The sequence below is a fragment of the Diplotaxodon limnothrissa genome, linkage group LG9 (assembly GCF_057381915.1).
Source record: "Diplotaxodon limnothrissa isolate DT_005_m linkage group LG9, D_limnothrissa_male_GT1.1, whole genome shotgun sequence".
NCBI lineage: Eukaryota > Metazoa > Chordata > Actinopteri > Cichliformes > Cichlidae > Diplotaxodon > Diplotaxodon limnothrissa.
The window spans coordinates 1,078,255-1,097,544 of record NC_140604.1 but is presented as its reverse complement, the minus strand read 5'-3'; the positions used below and the strand labels follow the sequence as shown (position 1 = coordinate 1,097,544).

The following is a 19,290-nucleotide window of genomic DNA, read 5'->3' as shown; positions in this document are numbered from 1 at the left end:
CCGTCGGTATTTTAAACCACCAATTAGCTGACTCACTTGAGACTAAACCCACCAATCAGACTCCACAGACGATTCCTGATGTGGTTAAGAAGGGAAAACCTGTGTGACGTTTCTCAGAGGATCTCTGGCTCCCTCTGTGGGAGCTGCTGCACGTGCACCGCTGAACAGCTCATTGACTTCCTGTTGTGTTTCTGTGTCTGTCCACAGGCCGACGGAGCTGTTTCGCAGCTGTAACATCCAGTCAGACCAGGGTGCCATGAATGACATCAAGCTGTGGTCTAATGGTACAATTAAGATGCCCTTCATGAACATCCCTGTGCTGGACATTAGGAAGTGTCAGCCCCACATGTGGAAGGCTGTGGCCTGCGCCCTGCAGATCAAACCCTGCCACAGCAGGTCCAGAGGGAGCGTTATATGCAAGTAGGTCTCCTCTCACCTTCACATGACTGTTGTTGTACTTCTCTCTGTTATATCTATAATGAATGTAAAGCTCTGTCATAATACAACCAATAAGAAACGAATGTGAGTCCTCAATGACTTAACCCCTCACCCTATCGCACCTGTGTTGAATAAAGATGGCGGCTGTGTGTGTGGCGTGCCGTCAGCTGTTACCTGCTTTGTAAATTGATTAACACTCTGCATCACAGCAGACGTGACACTAGTTCGTCTGTCCTTCTCCCACTCCCCTCTGCCCCTGAGATACTTTTATTATCCTCTCCTTGGGGCAGCAACTCATCCCGACCCCAGAGTGGGAACGACTCCCCCTTCTGGCCAAAAAAACCATGGCTTCAGTATTAAAGGCACTAAATGTGATATCTGCCACTTCAGCTTGGCTGTGAACCACCTCAGTGCAAGCTGGAGGCCATCAGCTGATGTGACAAGAAAAAAATGTTACACAGCATTGTTACTTTGTATTTTGTTTAAACTTGTACCCACTTTATTTTATTTAGAATTCGGGTTCAGTGTTACCTTGGGATATTCCTCTTGTCATCCATCCATTCTCTTCCACTTATCCTTATCAGGGTCGCGGGGGGCTGTAGCCTACCCCAGCTACCATAGGGCAAGAGGCGGGGACAGGTAGCCTAATAAAGGGCGAACACAGAGAGAAATAAAACCATTCACACTCACTCAGATTCAGTTTAGATTGACCTAACCCCACTAACTGAATGTGTTTGGATTGTGGGAGGAAGCCAGAGGGAACCCAGGCAAGCACGGGAAGAACATGCAAACTTCACACATATTTTAGTTTATTTAGAATGTTTTTACTGACTTTAACTAAATCATTTTAAAATCTCGAACAAATAAAGTATTGTTGTCTTTTCTTGTCTTGTACGTACCAGCTGTTCTATTTGTTTTATCTGTCTTCAGATCAGATTGTGTGGATATCCTGACCCAGTGTGGAGATACAAAACGTTTTCACGAAGGACAAACACCAGAGAGGATCTGTGAGCTCCTGTCGCCTATTGATGACCCTGAACACTGCATCCCTCTCTACAGATACCTTAGTGAGTCAGGTTACTCCAGCGTTTGTTTGCATTATACAGAAACAGAAGGGATCAGCTGTAAATGAAACAGATGCAGTCTTGTAATTCAATAACAAAAGAAAAACTTTTGAAAAATCAATTGAGTTTGCCACTAGAGGGCAGCAGAGCACAGATGCTCAGAAGCTGGTGGATACAGTACATCCTACAATGTTGTTTTGAATAACATTTTAGCAAACACGTTGCTGCTTGTAACACAGCAGACTTAAAGAAATATTATCATCCCGATCCAATGCTCAGTGGTTTCAAAATGGGCCTTTCAGTGATTACAGTCACTAGTGTTTGACATTTTCTGTGTCGCTGTTTCCTGTTGCCAAGGTAATGCACTGAAAACAAGAAACTGAAAGAGTTATTATCATTATTATTATTATTTTAATTATTGTTATTGTTTGTCTGCACACTGGGAACATTAGCCAAGCTAATGGTGTAGTTCAGTTATTCTTAACAGAAATGATGCCTAAAACACAAGCGTCTGTGCCCCTGACGTTACCAGTAGCCAAGATGACTGAGTTGCTTTTTTTTTCTTTAATTACCTTCAGCTTAAGGCTAGTTTTGATGATATGGTACAAATGTAAATAGATTCACGCGTTGCTTTATACAATAAAAAAGCATACATTATACACATGCACAGTAGAATGTGCAGCAATTTTCTGTAGTTGTTTTGTCAGTCTTTGGCTCCTAGTCCCAAATCATGGATGTTAGAGCATCCAGTTCATGCCAAAAATGGTCTCTAATAGTTTCAGCTTTTAATTTGAAGTTCATGTAGACCTTTTTTACAACAACAGTTGTCCCAACACTTATTATATTTGAAGTTACTGAATGATCTGATCAATAAGCACATGTGTCCTATTTAATGGAAAGACAGAGTCAGGCTCAGCTGGAACTGTCTTTCCATTACATAGGACTAAGGGCTGGACATCGAGCCTCTATATGCTACGTATTAGAATTCATAGTAGATTTGCATTAGGTCTCTTTTCTCCTGATGAGACTTTTCTTTTGAAAACACATATTCACATTCTTAAAAACAGAAAGCATTAATGGTACTTTCCTTTTCCACACACCATTAAGCACCCAGCTCCCTAGGCAGCAACACTGTTAAGGAGGTTATCCATCCATGCAATCCTAACCCCTGTCCAAGCAACCACATATGCCAGGTGAACAGGAAGGGCTGCCTCGATGAGCTAAACTGTCAGCCATACCTCTGTGTGCCAGGTAAGACAAACTACAGTCCGTTTCTGCAGCTTCACATTATTCACATTCAAGAGGCTGAAGTCTGTTTTTATGTTTTCAGGCTGCAAAATGGGTGAAGCCTCTGAGTTCTTGGTGCAACAGGATGCTCGTATCCAAGTGCCTACGCGCACTGATCCTACGGTTTGCTTCGAGGTGTGCAGCTGTGGTCCCAGTGGGCGACTGGAGAACTGTGTGGAGATGCCCTGCATGGACACCAGCAAGCCCTGCATAGTAGGAGGACACAGGAAGAGTAGGACTCTTAAAGACATACAATTCTTATAGTATACAGTTAGTTTTTAAGCATTTGGACAATGAAGCAATTCTTTTAGTAATTTTGCCTCTGCATACGAGGAAAGAAGATTTTAAATCAAACAATCCAGATGTTTTTGAAGTGCAGGCTTTCACCTTTCATTCATGGGATTTAACAGAAGTACTGCATTAACTGCCATTTCTATTACATATCTCCCAATTTTAAGAAGCTCAACAATAATTATCTTGATGCATTGCTAATTCTCATTCCTGCCTCCTCATACTTGGCTGCAAACTCTTTCAAGGTGAGCTGGAGGCCTGATGAAGGGATCTGAAGACTGCACCGTAGGTGGCTGACAGTTGGTGTCATTACCCACCCTTCTGTTCAGTGACTGTCGTTCAACAGAGGAGGTGGCTTACAACAACATAGATGGCCTCTCTCTCCTCTGGTCCAAAATGTGAACATTAGCATCCTCGCCTGTATCTTTTAAGTGCAGATGTACAGCTGACTCTTGTCCTGTCAGAGGTGGCTCTTCTATGTTCTGCCATACGTTTATGGAGCAGCTGTTTGGTTTCTCCATTGTAGAGGTCTGAGCATTCTGTGCTGCACTGCATGGTGTGAACGATTCAGACCCGGCATGGCGTTAATTGGCTGTTTTCATTTAATTCAGACACACACACACAAAATGGTTCGACCAAATATCTCTGGCATGGTCAGCTTTTCAGCTGACCCCACACTTCTTTCTTGTCTCCAATCTCTGGCGACACTAAAAAGGGAAGAGAGTTCATCAGTCTGACTGCCTCCACCTGGACCTCAGCCTCCCTCCCCCACCCCTCCTACACTGCAGCAGAGCCAAAGGCCACACCCCTGCCACACCGACCCACTGCCCGACTGAGGCTTGGGCCGCATCTGGCCAGAGCCCTCTGTTTGAGGCATCTGTCTGCAGGATGAAAGTGAGGCAAAAGTTAAGTGTGTTGAGCAGCAGCTCCCCACAGAGAGCCTTTTTCAACGGCACAAACGCACCGCTGAGCCAGATCTTGGACACAAACACGGACACGAACCGGCGATAGTACCCAGCCAGCCCCAGGAACCACCTCACCTACTTTTTGGTCTTGGGGCACGGGCAGGATCCAATGGTGGCTGTCTTCTCCGCCTGTGGATGCGCCTGCCTGCCTCCCAAGTGGTACCCCAGATACTGTACCTCCCTCAGTCCAACTGCGCACTTCTTTGGGTTGGCCGTGAGCCCTGCCTGCCTCAGGGAATGCAGGACCGTGCCCACCCTCTGCACATGCTCTGCCCAGGTGTTCCTGTGGATGATCACATCAGCCCGGTAGGCAGCAGAATATGCAGCAGGTGTGACCAGGTGCAGGCGGCGCCAGCACCTGGTCCGTGAGGCACTGGACAGTGGCAGGGGCTCTGAACAAGCCAAATGGAAGAGAGACAAATTGGTACAAACCATGCAGAGTGGAGAATGATTTTCCTTGGACTCTGCAGACAAGGGAATCTGCCAATAGCCCTTGGTTAAATCCAGTGTCGTAAAAAATTGAGTGGTGCCTAACCAGTCCAGGAGTTCATCAAGCCGGGGCATGGGGTAGGCATCAAACCGTGACACCTTGTCCACCTTGTAGGTAGACGACACAGAACCATATAGACCCACCTTTCTTCATGACCAGAACTATGGGGCTACACCAAGCTCTGTGTGACTCTTCTATTACTCCCATTTTCAGCATCTCTGCCAATTCCTTCTGAACAATTTGCTGTTTATGTTCAGCTCAATTCATCTCTGTCCTTCACCAGGCTCATTGGAGAAGTGATTTCAGCCTCTCGCCATCCTCTAAGGAGGTTGAGGTGATATACCTGTGTGGCTCTTCCCCTGCCGATGTTGACTTCATAGTCATTATTGCCAACCCATGGTGTGACCAAGAATGGATGTGTATGTGTGTTGCAGTGCTGGTGGCCGGCGGGCTGCTACTCCATGCTCCCTCTGCCCCCATGGCCAGGTGCTCCTCTGCTAGCGTGACTGCAGTCTCCACTCTCATCGTGGCATATCCCCTGGCAGCCCCTCCACAGTCCTCCTCATCATCTGACTGGCCCAGAACTGCAGTTAATGATACTTCGAGGAGAGGCCCAAACGATCCAGCACAGCGCTGTGAATTTCCCTAAAGCTACCTCGGTACGTTGGTGGTAGGCTCAGAGACGCCGTGGGAGACCCTCCAGACAGCAGTGGAAGCAGCCACCGCGCCTACTCAGTGGCAAGCCACTGACATGCCTCTGCTGTGGCCTGGAAGGTCTCCAAAAAGACCTGCAGGTTGTTGCCCTCCGCCATCCGGTGCATCGGGGTGGCTCCATCCACCCTCTCCAACACCTGCGTCTGCCGCTAAGCTTGCTCACGGTGCATCAGCATTTGAGCCAGCAGCTGAAGCAGCTGCGTGGACTAAGGGCTGGACATCGAGCCTGGATTTGGGCACCACTGTGAATGGTTCAATCCCGACACGGCATTAATTGGCTGTTTTGCCACTTTTATTTAGGCGCACACACACAGAATGGTTCAGCACCAAACATCTCTGGCATGGTCAGCTTTTCAGCTGAACCCACAATTCTCTCTTGTCTCTGTCCCCGGTGACACTAAAAAGGGAAGAGAGATTATCAGCCTGACTACCTCCACCTGGCCCTCAGCCTCCATGGCACTGCCCTTTGAACCCACTGCACCACCGTCCCACTGCAGCAGAGCTAAAGACCACACCCCTGCCACACACAGATTACAGTTTGCTGCTTAGCTTGTGTGGGAGTTTGAGAAAAACCAGTTTTTAACTGGGAGTGAGTCTGAAGTGCAATGGGATGTGCTGAGGAAAAACTTTGAGTTTCTTTGTGTTTATCCAAGTTAATATAACCACATGTTTTAAGAGCATGTTCCTTTTCTTTCCCTTCTGCCTTAGAGGGAATGTTTTCTTCCTGCAGTTGCAGGGTCCTGATCCTGGTGGTAGTCAAACAGTAGACACTTGTCTTTGTGTGTAGGTTTCCAGTAAACGTCAGTGTTGAGGCTTCCAACCTCTGCAGTGCACAGAGCACGTTCTAAAACAAAAGTCTTTGTATCTACTCCGATGAACTTTGTGTTTCTATCCACTGAGATGATGTGAACAGTGAAGGCTTCTCCTTCTTGAGTTTTGATTGTAACTTAGGAGTAATCCTTATATCTGTACCAGTGGGTAGCTGCTATCCCTTTGATAGAGCCAAGATCTTTACTTTCCACTGCCTCCATGGCTACAGTGGATCTAAAAGAAAGGGTGCAAATCTGATCAGGGTCAAAGCTGGTTCTGTTGTGTAAGGAGCTGTCTCACTATGGCTGGTCTCTGGCAGCTCCACTGCCTCCACAGGCCCAGTAACATTACTTACTAACAGTTGGGAAAGGTATGGATATTCTGTATTTAAGTAGAAGTATAGATACTAGTGTTAAAAATTACTCCTGTAAAAGTTGAAGTACTCATTCAACTTCTTTACTCAAGTAAAAGTAAAAAAGTACAGACTCTGAAATATGCTCAGTGTAAGAAAGCAAAAGATAAGCTTTGGAGGACATTTGAAGCTAACTGAGCCTCACAGTGTTATCGTAATGATTCAGCTTAAATCAGAAGAAAGAGAAGGAAAATTAAATTCACCAGGTGGGGAACCCTAAAATCAGTTGTTGTGGCTCAGTGTGGGGAAAGAATCATAACTCACAATTATTTTTATTAAGAGCTCCAGTAGATTTTCTTCTTCACTGCTCTCTGTGGATGTACACACCTGAATTCAACAAGGTGGAAGCAGATGGTTCACGAGTTCATCCTCTACGCCAGTGTTTTCCAACCTTTTGGAGCCACGGTAGATATTTCACATTACAAAAATCCCACGGCACACCACCAAACAAAAATATCACAAAAAGGACATTGATAAGATTTCCCTGCATAACAGTCAGAGCAGAATTGGCTCAGTTTGTCCCCAGTGTACCTTTTGTGCTTTCTCCTGACCACTGCTCATGCTAGGGCCTTCATCTAGCTCGGAGTTTTCTCCAGGACCAAGGTCAGACTGACTACTTTTTCACATATTTATCTATTGCTATGTACTGTCCTCCCGTGACTCATGCCAGTCGCTTACTAATCTAATCAGGTGGACCCAGATAGTCTTCCATGGCACACCTGGTCACAGTACACTCACAGTACACTGTTTATCCTGTCTTTTTTCTAGTTCATATAAAGTTGGTATGAAGGTGGAATTCAGTGAATGAATATCAGCATCATCAGCTAAAATGTATATGAATCTCTGCTGCACATGATGTACGCTAACTGTGACCATGAACCCACTGCCACTGTTCTTTAATTTGAACCCATCACAGTGCAGTGAACTAACCTGTTTATCTGACACTAACCTGCAGAGGATTTTCATGCAGCCTTTAAATAACACAGTTAGTCTGCCTCAGTTTGAGTTTTTTCATATTGTGAAACAAAACAAATCAGTGTCACATGTACAGACCCATTTAAAAACAAGGGCTTACATGCAGTCTTTGCATTTATAGTTTATTAAATACCACTGAGCAGCCCTTTAAAGCTAACCCTATTTTTCTTCATCTCTGAGTAAAGTTAGCCCTCATTCTTCTCTCTCCTTGTGAAGACAACACAAACAGTTTGTGAGTTTGCTGATAGAAAAGCTGCATTTGAAATGACCTGCTACTTAAAAAGCATCAGTCACTTTATGCTTGCCTTCTGTAGGGCTAGCTACACTGCCACTTTAACCCCTGGCTTTGGCACATGTCATCTGTTTTCATGCAACATCCCCTGGTGTTTAGGCTCAAATCGGTTCGATGTATGAAGGCCCACAGCAACGAAATAATAACTTAGAATTCATTAAGCCTAAGGTAACCAGCCTGTTTTGAAAATGTAATCAGAATCAGAATACTTTATTGATCCCTGGGGGAAATTATTTTTTGTTACAGTGCTCCATTATAAACCAACATTAAGACAAGACAGACAATACGCTAACTAAGAATAGTACAATATATACATATATATACATACATACATACATACATACATACATACATACATACATACATACATACATAAGTCACTCATAAATAAATAGCATGTGTAGTTGTAGCAGCAAACAGTGTGTTAAGTGGATGCGTTGTACAGGGAGATGGCCACAGGCAGGAATGATTTCCTGTGTCGTTCAGTGGTGCTTTTCGGTAATCTCAGTCTCTCACTGAACGAGCTCCTGTGACTGACCAGCATGTCATGGAGTGGGTGGGAGGTGTTATCCAACATTGTCTTTATCTTGGACAGCATCCGCCTCTCCGACACCACCTTGAGGGTGTCCAGCTCCATCCCCACAACATTGCTGGCCTTACGGATCAGTTTATTAAGTCTGTTGGCATCTGCTGCCCTCAGCCTGCTCCCCCAGCATGCAACAGCATAGAGGATCGCACTGGCCACCACAGACTCATAGAAAATCCTGAGCATTTTCTGGCAGATGTTGAAGGACCTCAGTCGCCTCAAAAAATAGAGACGACTCTGGCCCTTCCTGTAAAGTGCTGTGGTGTTTTTAGCCCAGTCCAGTTTATTGTCAATGTGTACTCCAAGGACTACAAAGTACAGATATTTGTTTGAAAATGTAGGAAGTAAAAGTACAAAGTTATCAGAACTACTGAAGTAAAGTACACATACCTGAAAATTCTGCTAAAGTACAGTAATGAAATATTTTTACTTAGTTACTTTCCACGTCTGCTTACTACTAATTAGCAGTGTTAATTGTCATTCATGTTAATGTTACTAACCTATACAAAGTTCAGAGTTGAACGCGTTAGAATGCAAACATAAGGTTACAATAATGTAGAGCTGGGCGATAGAACGATAACGATATGTATTGCGAAATAACTTTTTCTCGATAGAAAAATTAGACTATTGCGATAGACCTCGCCGCTCTTGTCCTCTTAAAAAAAAAAAAAGAACAGCCAATCCAAATTAAGTAGCGCAGAGCCGAACCAATCACAGCCGCAGCGTCACGTCACGTGACTTGTTACGTACAGCACAAGTGCCAAGCCGCACATGTGTATTTGTTTGGGAAGCAGCCAGCCACCGTGCCGCCCGGTAATGGAGGAAATGAGTGCGCCGACTAGAGAAAAATCAACCGAGAGCGTGACCGAAGGTTACCGAAGAGAAAACAGATGATGGTTCCAACGCCGGAGAGATTGTCGAATGGAAGAGCCATAGAAGTTCCGTAGTGTAAAAGTATTTCGGCTATTTCAAGTCTGACAAAAAACAGAGCACTGTAAATTGTGCCGAAAGCAAGTCTGGAAATACAATAAACTGGTGCATGCTCAATCTCTTTGATATTGACAAAAGTTAGTCAATTTTGTCTGTTCTTCTGTAAAACAAACTAAGATTTATTTTTAGAATTAATATTTTGTTTCTAAGTGGAATTGACAGTTTAGTCTGTTTCGTTTGTTCTATTTTGAAACTTTATTTATCTGAAAAAGTCTCATGTTCCTTAAGTACATCTACCCTGTTGAACTTATTATGGGAAATAAATATTTAAATAAAAACAAGCTGCTGATTATTTCACATTTTACCTGTGAGCAACGGCACATTTAAATCTTACAAATATAGTTATTTGGCTTATATCGTGATAGATATCGTTATCGCGTGATATGAAAAAATCTCATATCGCCCAGCTCTACAATAATGCACTTCAGTCTACGGTCTGAGCACAGTGATGAGTTGGTGAGTGCTGTTGACTTATTCCAAGTGTCACTGGTAGCAATGGGTACTACAGATACACTATTAATGTAACTGAACTCCTGGTTGTGGTTACACTGTGAAATCTGAGCGATGAATCTTGCACATTCAGTTCAGCAACTTTCTAACATGTTTTTGGTCGATATGTGTTACCGACAGGCCATGGGACGTCTTTCAAGACCGACTGCCACAACTGTTACTGCTTTGCTGGTGAGACCGTCTGCTCCACTAAAGAGTGTCTCAGCTCTGGATACACAGATGACAGTCATCGACACTTTACTGGTTAGTGTTTCAATAGAGTTTGGACATTTCTGATAATGAACTACAGGTTAATCCATCCATCCATCCATACTCATCCGCTTTATCCGGGGCCGGGTCGGGGGGGCAGCAGCCTAAGCAGAGAAGCCCAGACCTCCCTCTCCCCAGCCACCTCCTCCAGCTTATCCGGGGGAACACCAAGGCGTTCCCAGGCCAGCCGAGAGATATAATCTCTCCAGCGTGTCCTGGGTTTGCCCCGGGGCCTCCTCCCGGTGGGACATGCCTGGAACACCTCATCCAGGAGGCGCCCAGGAGGCATCCTTGTCAGATGCCCGAACCACCTCAGCTGGCTCCTTTCGATGTGGAGGAGCAGCAGCTCTACTCTGAGCCACTCCCGGATGGCTGCACAGGTGGTGATCAGTTGACAGCTCAGCCCCTCTCTTTACCCGAGTGTCCAGAACATATGGTCGCAGGTCTGGTGATACAATTACAAAATCGATCATCGACCTGCGGCCTAGAGCGTCCTGCTGCCACGTCCACTTATGGACACTCTTATGTTTGAACATGGTGTTCGTTATGGCCAAACTGTGATTTGCACAGAAGTCCAATAACAAAGAACTGCTTGGGTTCATGTCAGGGAGGCCATTCCTCCCAATCACACCCCTCCAGGTCTCTCTGTCGTTACCCACGTGAGCATTGAAGTCTCCCAGAAAGAAACAGAGTTTCCAGGTGGAGCACCTTCCAGCACCCCACCCAGGGACTCTAAGTAGGCTGGGTACTCTGAACTGCCACTCGGCGCATAAGCGCAGATGACAGTCAGGACCCGTTCCCCGACCCTAAGGCACAGGGAACAAACCCTCTCATCCACCGGGAAGAACCCTAATATACCGGCAAAAAGCCGAGGGGATATTAGAATACCCACCCCAGCCCGCTGCCTCTCACCAGGAGCAACTCCAGACTGAGACAGAGTCCAGCCCCTCTCCAGGAGACTGGTTCCAGAGCCCAAGCCATGCGTAGAGGTGAGCCCGACTATATCTAGCCGGTACCTCCCAACCTCACGCACAAACTCAGGCTCCTTCCCCACCAGAGAGGTGACATTCCATGTCCCTATTGCCAGTCTTGGCAGCCGGGGATCAGTCCGCCAGGGCCTCCAATGCACCCGACCCCTATGGCGCCTCCTGTGGGTGGTGGGCCTGCGGGAGGATGGGCCCATGTCCCCTTTTCGGGTTGTGCCCGGCCGGGCCCCATGGACTAAGGCCCGGCCACCAGACGCTCGCCCTCGGGCACCCTCCCCAGGCCTGGCTCCAGGGCGGGGCCCCGGTAACCCTATCCAGGGCAGGGTAAACTGTTCCCTCGATGTTTTTCTCATAAGGGTCTTCTGAATCGCTCTTTGTCTGGTCCCTCACCCAGGACCAATTTGCCAGCCCCCAGACAACATAGCCCCTGGGATCCGTGGGACAGACAAACCCCTCCACCATGGTATGGTAGCGATTCACAGAGAGGCAGGTTAATGCAATATTATTTTATTAAATATAAGAGATAAAAGTGGCTTTTGTTGGTTATTAAAACATGTTAGACATGTACGATGGATTATCCCCAAATTCAGTGTTGAAGAAAAGAAAAATCACACTTGTCCAAGAATATTCCACGCAGTAACATCCAGAGCCCAACAGGAAGCCGATGTCAAAGCACAAAACTAAACAAAGGTTTAAAATACCACTTTTTTAGCCTTGAAAAGTTTGCAATTTACAGCCTTATAAAAGCCTCTTCATAACTGTTGTGGCTTCTGACTATTTTTCACCACAAAAATTCTGCACACCTGAATGGGCATCATGTGGCTTGAAGGAAAAAAAGACAATAAAAATAATTAAATACAATTCCTACGAACTGCCTCACTTACTGCTTGTACATTTATAAAATTATAACATTTATTTCCATCTGAACTTCATCAGGTATACCTGGACTATATATTCCCAATAAATGTGTGATACAGTGCTTCTGGAAAGTATTGTAATGTTGTAGCCTTATTTCAACATGAATTAAATTCACTTTTCACCAAAATAATTAAAGAGATAAGGGTTGTTTTTAGAGGTGTTTAACATTTAAGAACATTACTAATTATTTGCAAGAGCCAAACTGAGTGACATTCACTTTTGACATGCACCTCAGGTGCATCGGCCCAACCAGGGGGCTCTCTAACTGGTGGGGAGGTTGTCATATCTTTGCAGGTGGTCTCCTCACTACAGGAGCTCACTCTGCAGGTGGGGGAGAGATATAGGAGAGGTGGAGAATGAACTCAACCTGGGTGTCTATTGTCTTGTGTAATTTGGGAGATGATTGGATGATGGGGTGGGTGCAGTTTTCTCTGGGGTGGAGTCGGGTGGGCTGCCCCGGACTCTGTGGGGCTGGGCGGTGCTGCTGCTGCGGGCCCCGGTCTGGATGGGCCTGGGCCCCCTTGCCCTGGTGGGTTCCAGAGTGTGAGGGTGCCTACTGGGGTCAGCGGGGGAGCTGGCCCCAGGGAGGGGCCGCTTGCCCCTCCCTTTCTTCCCTCCCCATCCTCAGCTGCCTCCCTATTCCCGCTCTACCACACCCACCCACACACGCAGGGCTTGGGGTGCAGGTATGTCACCAAGGTGCAGGGGGGGCACTCCCCCTCTGTCCCCTTCTGGCTGCCTGTGCCTCAATTTTATTCTGCAGCCTAGACATCTACATTACTCACACTCTCACATAACACATACATATAGGGCCTTGGGGGTGGGCACATTTTACAGCATCCAGAGGATGGTCGGTGTACTCCAACCCACCTCTGGCGCTGGTGCCCTACCCTCAATTTTAAATGCATGTAGACACTAAGGGTTTTCGGGAGGAGCTGTGCTGCTCTCTGAGAGGAAGCTAGTACCATGCTCTCCTGAGTTTTAAATGCACTTTAGAACAGCACACAGCAACACTACATATGAGCGGGCGTAGGGAGGTTTGAGGTCTTCACTCACCCCGGTTCTGTTAGCCGTCAGGGCTGGGGGGCTGGGAGGAGGTGCTGGCCGTCAGACTGGGGTCTGGGATGCGGGGCCTCCCTGCTACTGCAGATAAGGAGGTGGTCCGCTTGCCTCCACCCCAGAGAGAAGGGTTACATCTCCTGGGTTTAGGTGCGGCTTGCCCCTCTGAGGGCGGGGGTACCTGGACCTGGGATATAGAGTATGTTTGGGGAGTGCGACTGTCTGTGCAGTGTCTATTTGTGTCTGTCTACACGTTGGGTGAGTGCCGAGTATTTGGTTGTGTATATGGGGTGGGAATGCACGTCTGTGTCCGCGTGTGCCTGTTCGCAAACCTTTGGAACACAAGCATGCTGATCCACACAGGTATGCACACAGGTGTACACACGGGTGTTCACAGACGCGGACTACAGCTTTCTTGGCTGCTGCCTCAAAGCACATTGTGCGCTGTCTATCTTGCGTGCTGCACAATATCGTTTAATATTTAGTATCTACTGTTATCTACTGCTAGCTAGTTTATTGTGATGGTGCTGTTTTTATTATGTTGCTCTTTTTGTTTGCTTTCTCTTCTGTTTTTTATTTTTCTCCATACAGGTGATCCAGGTGTTTTGTTTGTTTTTCTTTCTTTCTTCCCCCCCTTCTCACCGTCTCTTCTCCCCTCTGGTTTTCTTTCTCTCCCTCTCTTTCTTTCATTCTTTCTCCCTGTCCTGTCCCCCAGTCATGTCTGTCCCGTTTGTAGGAACTGAAAATAAAATAAATTCATAATTATAATAAAGGTCAATCAAATGGACCAATATGGCAAGGCCATGATGATCCACTTGGTAAAATAAATCCGCTTGGCATCTTTCTTGGCCTTAAGACAACAATTCTGATGGCTAAAGATCCAAACGGGACACAAAAAAAGGAAAGAAAAAAAAAGAGATATGGGTTTATGATTAGATTGCTAAAATTGCATCCGGTGGGTTAAAAAGCAAGGCATGGACAGAACTAAACCCCAGTATTCTGAGATGTTTGCCTCTACTTTGGAGAGTATGATGGATTAGAATACAACCCTAACAGGTTATTTTCCTTAAAGCAAATTGTTTCTTTTAGCTTTCTGTTAACTCTTGGTTGTATATAAGTCACGCTTCTCAGTGAAATAGTGGTTTCTGTCTCCCTCTGCCCTCCCCTAGGTCTTCCCTGTAGCTGCCAGGACCGCTTTGTTCCAGTGTGTGCCTCTAATGGGCGGACATATCCCAGTGCCTGCGTTGCTCGATGTATGGGATTCAAGGACAGTCAGTTTGTCTTTGGCCCGTGCCACCTCAGTAAACCATGTGCCAGCAAACCCTGCCAGAGAAACCAGAGGTGGGTTCAGTACATTTTACTTGCTCTCTGTCCTTGTCCCAACTAGGGATGGGAATTGATACGAATTTTGGAATTCTGATTCCATTATCAACATCACTTATCAATTCAATTCCTTATCGATTCTCTTGTCGGTTCTATCAAGGTCAAGGTAACTTTATTTATACCCAAAGACAAGGTAAATTTGCTTTACAGAAAAATGACAGCATTTGGCATCCCTTTAAAAAAACACACATACCTAGTAAATATATAAAGCTCACTGTGGCACATATATAGTAATTTTAATATTTCGAATCAAAAACAGTTCCTATTTAATTCAGTGACAGCAACAGGGACAAAGCTATTTTTATAACGCTTTGTCCTGCATCTCGGAAATAGAAACCTCCGTCCTGAGGAAAGAAGCTGAAATTCACCCCTTAGAGGATGGGAACCATTTTTAAGGATTGATAAAGCCATCCTCTGTACCTGCTTAGAATACAGGGAGGCTAAACAAGACTGTGGCTCACCTATCAGACGACTATTTGGGTGGTCTTTAGGTCGGCTTCACCACTAGAAGACATTATATTCATGCAAATTAACTGCATGCTGTGTGGTCAAATGTTTGTGCATGTTGGAAGTTGTCACAGTGGGCTGCGCTGGGGTATTTTGTGAATGGGCCCAAAAGCAGATGCAGAGAGGTATAGCTGGTTTCAACACAAAGTGAGCCTTTATTCAGGCTGAAGGCAGCTGCAAACATGAAACTATAAACAAACTATGACTGACTGTGAAAACTGATGAGTATTCACAAAACAGGAACTCCAGCAACACTTGAGGGAAGATGAACAACTTTAATAATAGACCAACGCGTTTCGGCTTGTGGCCTTCATCAGGGTCATGCAGTACCTTACATTACTTCGAAACATATTGCAAATGCAGGACTCAAACTGCAGGACTCTGAAGGGTTACGATTAAAGTGGATTTATTTACAGAGTGACACCTGGTGCTTTATACAGTGGCTAAGGGGAAAGGGCTCTAGGGAATCGAGGAAAGGGAAACACGTCCAAAAGCTCTTCACCAAGACAGTCACCCACAGGTCCAACTCGCAATCTATGCTGACGCTCACTCACGACACACTCGCTCGAGTGTCCAGTCACAATGGGACTAGAGAGGTAAGGTTTGAGCTGGAAGACAACATGCATGTGCATATTGCGAGTTAACTTCAGACAGGCAGAAACAGGGTTAGGAGGGTTGAGAGCCAGTTTTCTAGAATCTTTCCAGATTCTACTAGCCCTCTGCTGGGCTAATGGGGAGGTCAAGGGTCCGATGTCGGTCTGCCAGCTGCTTGTTCTGTTCCTTGGTTGGAAGGAGAGCGGCTCAGGTGGCCCTCCATAGGCAGCAAAACCTGCGCAGATGATGAATGTAAGGGACTGAAGCCACGGTCAAAGATGATGTCCAAAGGATCCCATGGAGCCGGAAGATGTGGTTCGTGAAGAGTTGGGCTGTAGGGAGTTTAGATAAGGCCACAAAGTGAGCCACTTTAGAAAAGCAATCAACGATAGTCAAAATTACCGTGTTCCTGGCATAGGGAGGTAGACCGGTCACGAAGTCAAGGGCAATGTGTGACCACGGTCGTACAGGGGTTGGCAAAAGTTGAAGCAGGCCAATGGGGGGAGAGCTCTTTGACTTGTTTTGAGGTAGTGCTGGCAGAAACATACTACCTTGTGTCCTTGGCCAGCGGTGTTCACCAGAAGAGGTGTTAAAGGAAGGAGATAGTTTGGTGAATCCCTGGACGGCAGGTGAACTTGGTATTATCTGTCCAGTGGAGTACCTGAGGCCGGACAGAGGATGAAACATAAAGTCTCTTGGTGGGCCGGGTACAGGGTGAGGTTCCAACCACTGAGCCTCCCAAATAGCTGATTTGGTCTCCCAGGTCACCGCTCCCATGATGCAGGTACGTGGGAGAATCCAGGATTCTTGGGAGTGTCTTCAGAGGTCGAGAATTGCCGGGAGAGCCCGTCGGGCTTTATGTTGCGTGAACAAGGCCTGTAAGTGTTGGAAAAGTTGAAACAGGTGAAAAACAGAGCCCACGTGGCTTGTCGGGCGTTTAGCCAATTGGTGGACTGCAGATAGGCAGGTTCTTATGATCGGTCCAGACGATGAATGTTTTTGAAGTTCCTTCGAGCCAGTGCCGCCACTCCTGCAAGACAAGCATTACGGCTAGGAGTTCCCAGGTCCCCTACTTCATAGTTATGTTCTGCAGGAGTAACAGTAGTAAGCACAGGGGTGGAGCTTACCTTCATGGTCTTTCTAGCGCACAGCTCCCACCCCAGGGTCGGAGGCATCCTCCTCCATGATGAACTGGCGTGTTAGGTCCAGTAGTGATAGGATAGGAGTAGAGACGAAGGGTTTCTTGAGGTGGTTAAAGGCAGTCTGAGCTAACTGGTCCCACTGAAACAATACTGTGGCAGAAATCAAGTGAGCGAGAGGCAAGGCAATTCTTCTAATGTCCCGGATGAAACAGTGATAGAAATGAGTGAATCCTACGAAGCACTGGAGTTGTTTTCAATTAGAAGGCTTGGGCCAGTCAAATACTACTTGAACTTTAACCGGATCAGGCTTGAGATTCCCCTGCTCAATGATGTAATCCAGGAAAGAGACCGTTTTCACATGGAATTCACAATTCTTCCCTTTTACAAACAATTTGTTCTCCAACCCGAATGGCATCACCAAGTAATCAAAGCAGTTCGTGTGACAATCATCTCCTCACCCAGAGATGTAATCTTTCCTCCGGTCAATATTGGGATCACGTTGCTGGAGCCAGGGATAACCTAGAACGAGCGGAGTGAGAGGAGTCTTGAACACGGAAAAACTGATCAGTTCAGAGTGGCTGCCAGGGAGGGTGAGAGCGACCGGTTCAGTTATGTGAGTGATATCTGGAACCTTCTGATATCAGCTTGGCTATCAGTAGATATGTGTCTCATCTAAGCTAATAATCAGATTATGAGCAAATAACTTTATAATTATTATTGATTATTCTATTTTAAAACTGCATCCTTCTTCATTTTGTTACTAATACAAGATCAGCATGTTTAAAATCAAATTCTGTATTTGTGAAGCATCTGTAAAAGATGCTGAGACCAACAAGAATTGCAAAACAGCATTGATTGTGATACATCAGCTCATCAGCTGTGTTGGTGCAACAATGGTGTAATAAAATGTTAAACTAAAATGAGCACACACACACACACAGAGCGAGCGCTGAAGCTCTTTGCTTTCTCAGAGTAAACAATGCAGTGAGTGATCCACCTCAGGTGTGTGTAACACATGATTCGCCCAGCCTTGAAGACTTTTCCGTTGCTATGGTAATAGAGCAAGGTTCTGTGTGTTCAGAAGAAAAAGGTTTGCTCCTGTTCATTTTCTCTTTTTATTGCAGCTTTGGAAATTGTGTACACATAGTTCCTTAAAGAACAGAATGGAGTTATATACATGCAGTGCTGTGATGAAGGATTTGCCGTTGTGATGATTTTTTGCATACATTTGACTTAGTGGTCACACTAGCACAAGCACATTTTAAATGATTATTTCATTTATTAAGGGGAAAGAGTTATCCAGGCTAATCTGCCCATATGTGATTAAAGCTTGCGTCTTTAATCTAATTGTATTTATTTTGATGACCTGTAACATATAGGTGTGGCAAATATGTAACAGACTAAGAAATCAGGGGCGCTCAAGGGGCAAATACTTTGCCGTGGTACTATATGTTTATGTGTGCTTTGGCAGGTGCATCCCAAAGTATCGCGTGTGTCTGAGTGACGTGTCGGACTGTCCGCAGTATGAGTGCATCGGGCACGCGGCAACCTGCGACAAGAACAGCGAGGACTCAGTCTGCGACACTGAGGGCATCGACCACCGCAGTCTGTGCCATTTGCACCAGGCTGGGAAAATCTTGGCCTACATGGGTCGCTGCCAGGTATGTTCCACAGAAAGGTTCAGACAGAAGTTTTCAGGGGGATTGTCCTCACCTTGAGAAACTGGAAATTGCTGAGCTAAGAGTTCAGAATCTGCTGTTGTTGTTGTTGTTGTTTTTGTCACTTTATTTTAAGCAGGAGACTTAATCATGTGACTTCTTCAGTGTTATTAAAGCTAAAAGCTTTAATAACACAACATACCCTTCGTAAATACTAATGTATAGAAACCGTTACCAGCAATCATTCATTTTTTGTGTGGCTTTTTTCACGGTTTGTTAACATGCTGTGTAGGTGTGTACTTGACTAGCTGATCTCGACATAACGGGGAAACATCTGGTTTGACTGTTCTTCACCTGTAGTTTGAATGCTGAACATTTGCCTGTTTAATTCATAAGACCAGTCACTATGCAGAGATGTGCTTCTGCATGTGGACGATGTGTCTTCTGCTGCAGTGATGCAGTTCTGCTTGTGTTGAGTGATGTAAACAACTGATCGATCTAAACTCTTTAAACGTCAAAATTGATCATTAGATTTTTTATGACACAACAGCGGTGAGTGTTCCCACCTTCTCTTTGTAACTTAACGCAATCTTTCCGTTTTCGAGTTTTGGACATGATTTTGGAGGATATCGTCGCAGTAGCGATTGACTGCAAAGTAAAGCTACCGGAAATGTACAACCCCACATCCGGTCTCAAACCAGGAAGTTAGCATTTTCTCGTGCACAGGGTCAATGGGGCTATTATTTTCTCTTTAAATAGTTTATAAATATCTATCGGGAGCCCATCTGGGCCAGCTGTTTTACGTCCTTTCATGCTTGTGATGGCATTAGAGACATCATTCAGATCCAAATCCTTCTCCAAAGCAATTTTTGTATCTTCAGAAATACAAGGGATGGTCAGGCCATCAAGGAAACTCTGCGTTCAGAGTCAAGTAAGCCATCTGAATTATATAGCAATTTATAATATCAGT

At 45.6% G+C, this 19,290-nt stretch overlaps 1 protein-coding gene across 1 annotated transcript in view; it reads left to right on the top strand.

Annotated features, from left to right (window-relative positions):
* The window catches only part of reck (reversion-inducing-cysteine-rich protein with kazal motifs), an 87,676-nt gene that overhangs the window by 50,397 nt on the left and 17,989 nt on the right, over nt 1–19,290 (top strand). Inside the window, exons 11-17 of the mRNA XM_085362571.1 lie at nt 208–420; nt 1,369–1,505; nt 2,610–2,753; nt 2,833–3,021; nt 9,945–10,067; nt 14,206–14,377; nt 18,134–18,323. Of these exons, the coding sequence (XP_085218697.1) occupies nt 208–420; nt 1,369–1,505; nt 2,610–2,753; nt 2,833–3,021; nt 9,945–10,067; nt 14,206–14,377; nt 18,134–18,323 (1,168 nt within the window). The remainder of the gene's footprint in view (nt 1–207; nt 421–1,368; nt 1,506–2,609; nt 2,754–2,832; nt 3,022–9,944; nt 10,068–14,205; nt 14,378–18,133; nt 18,324–19,290) is intronic.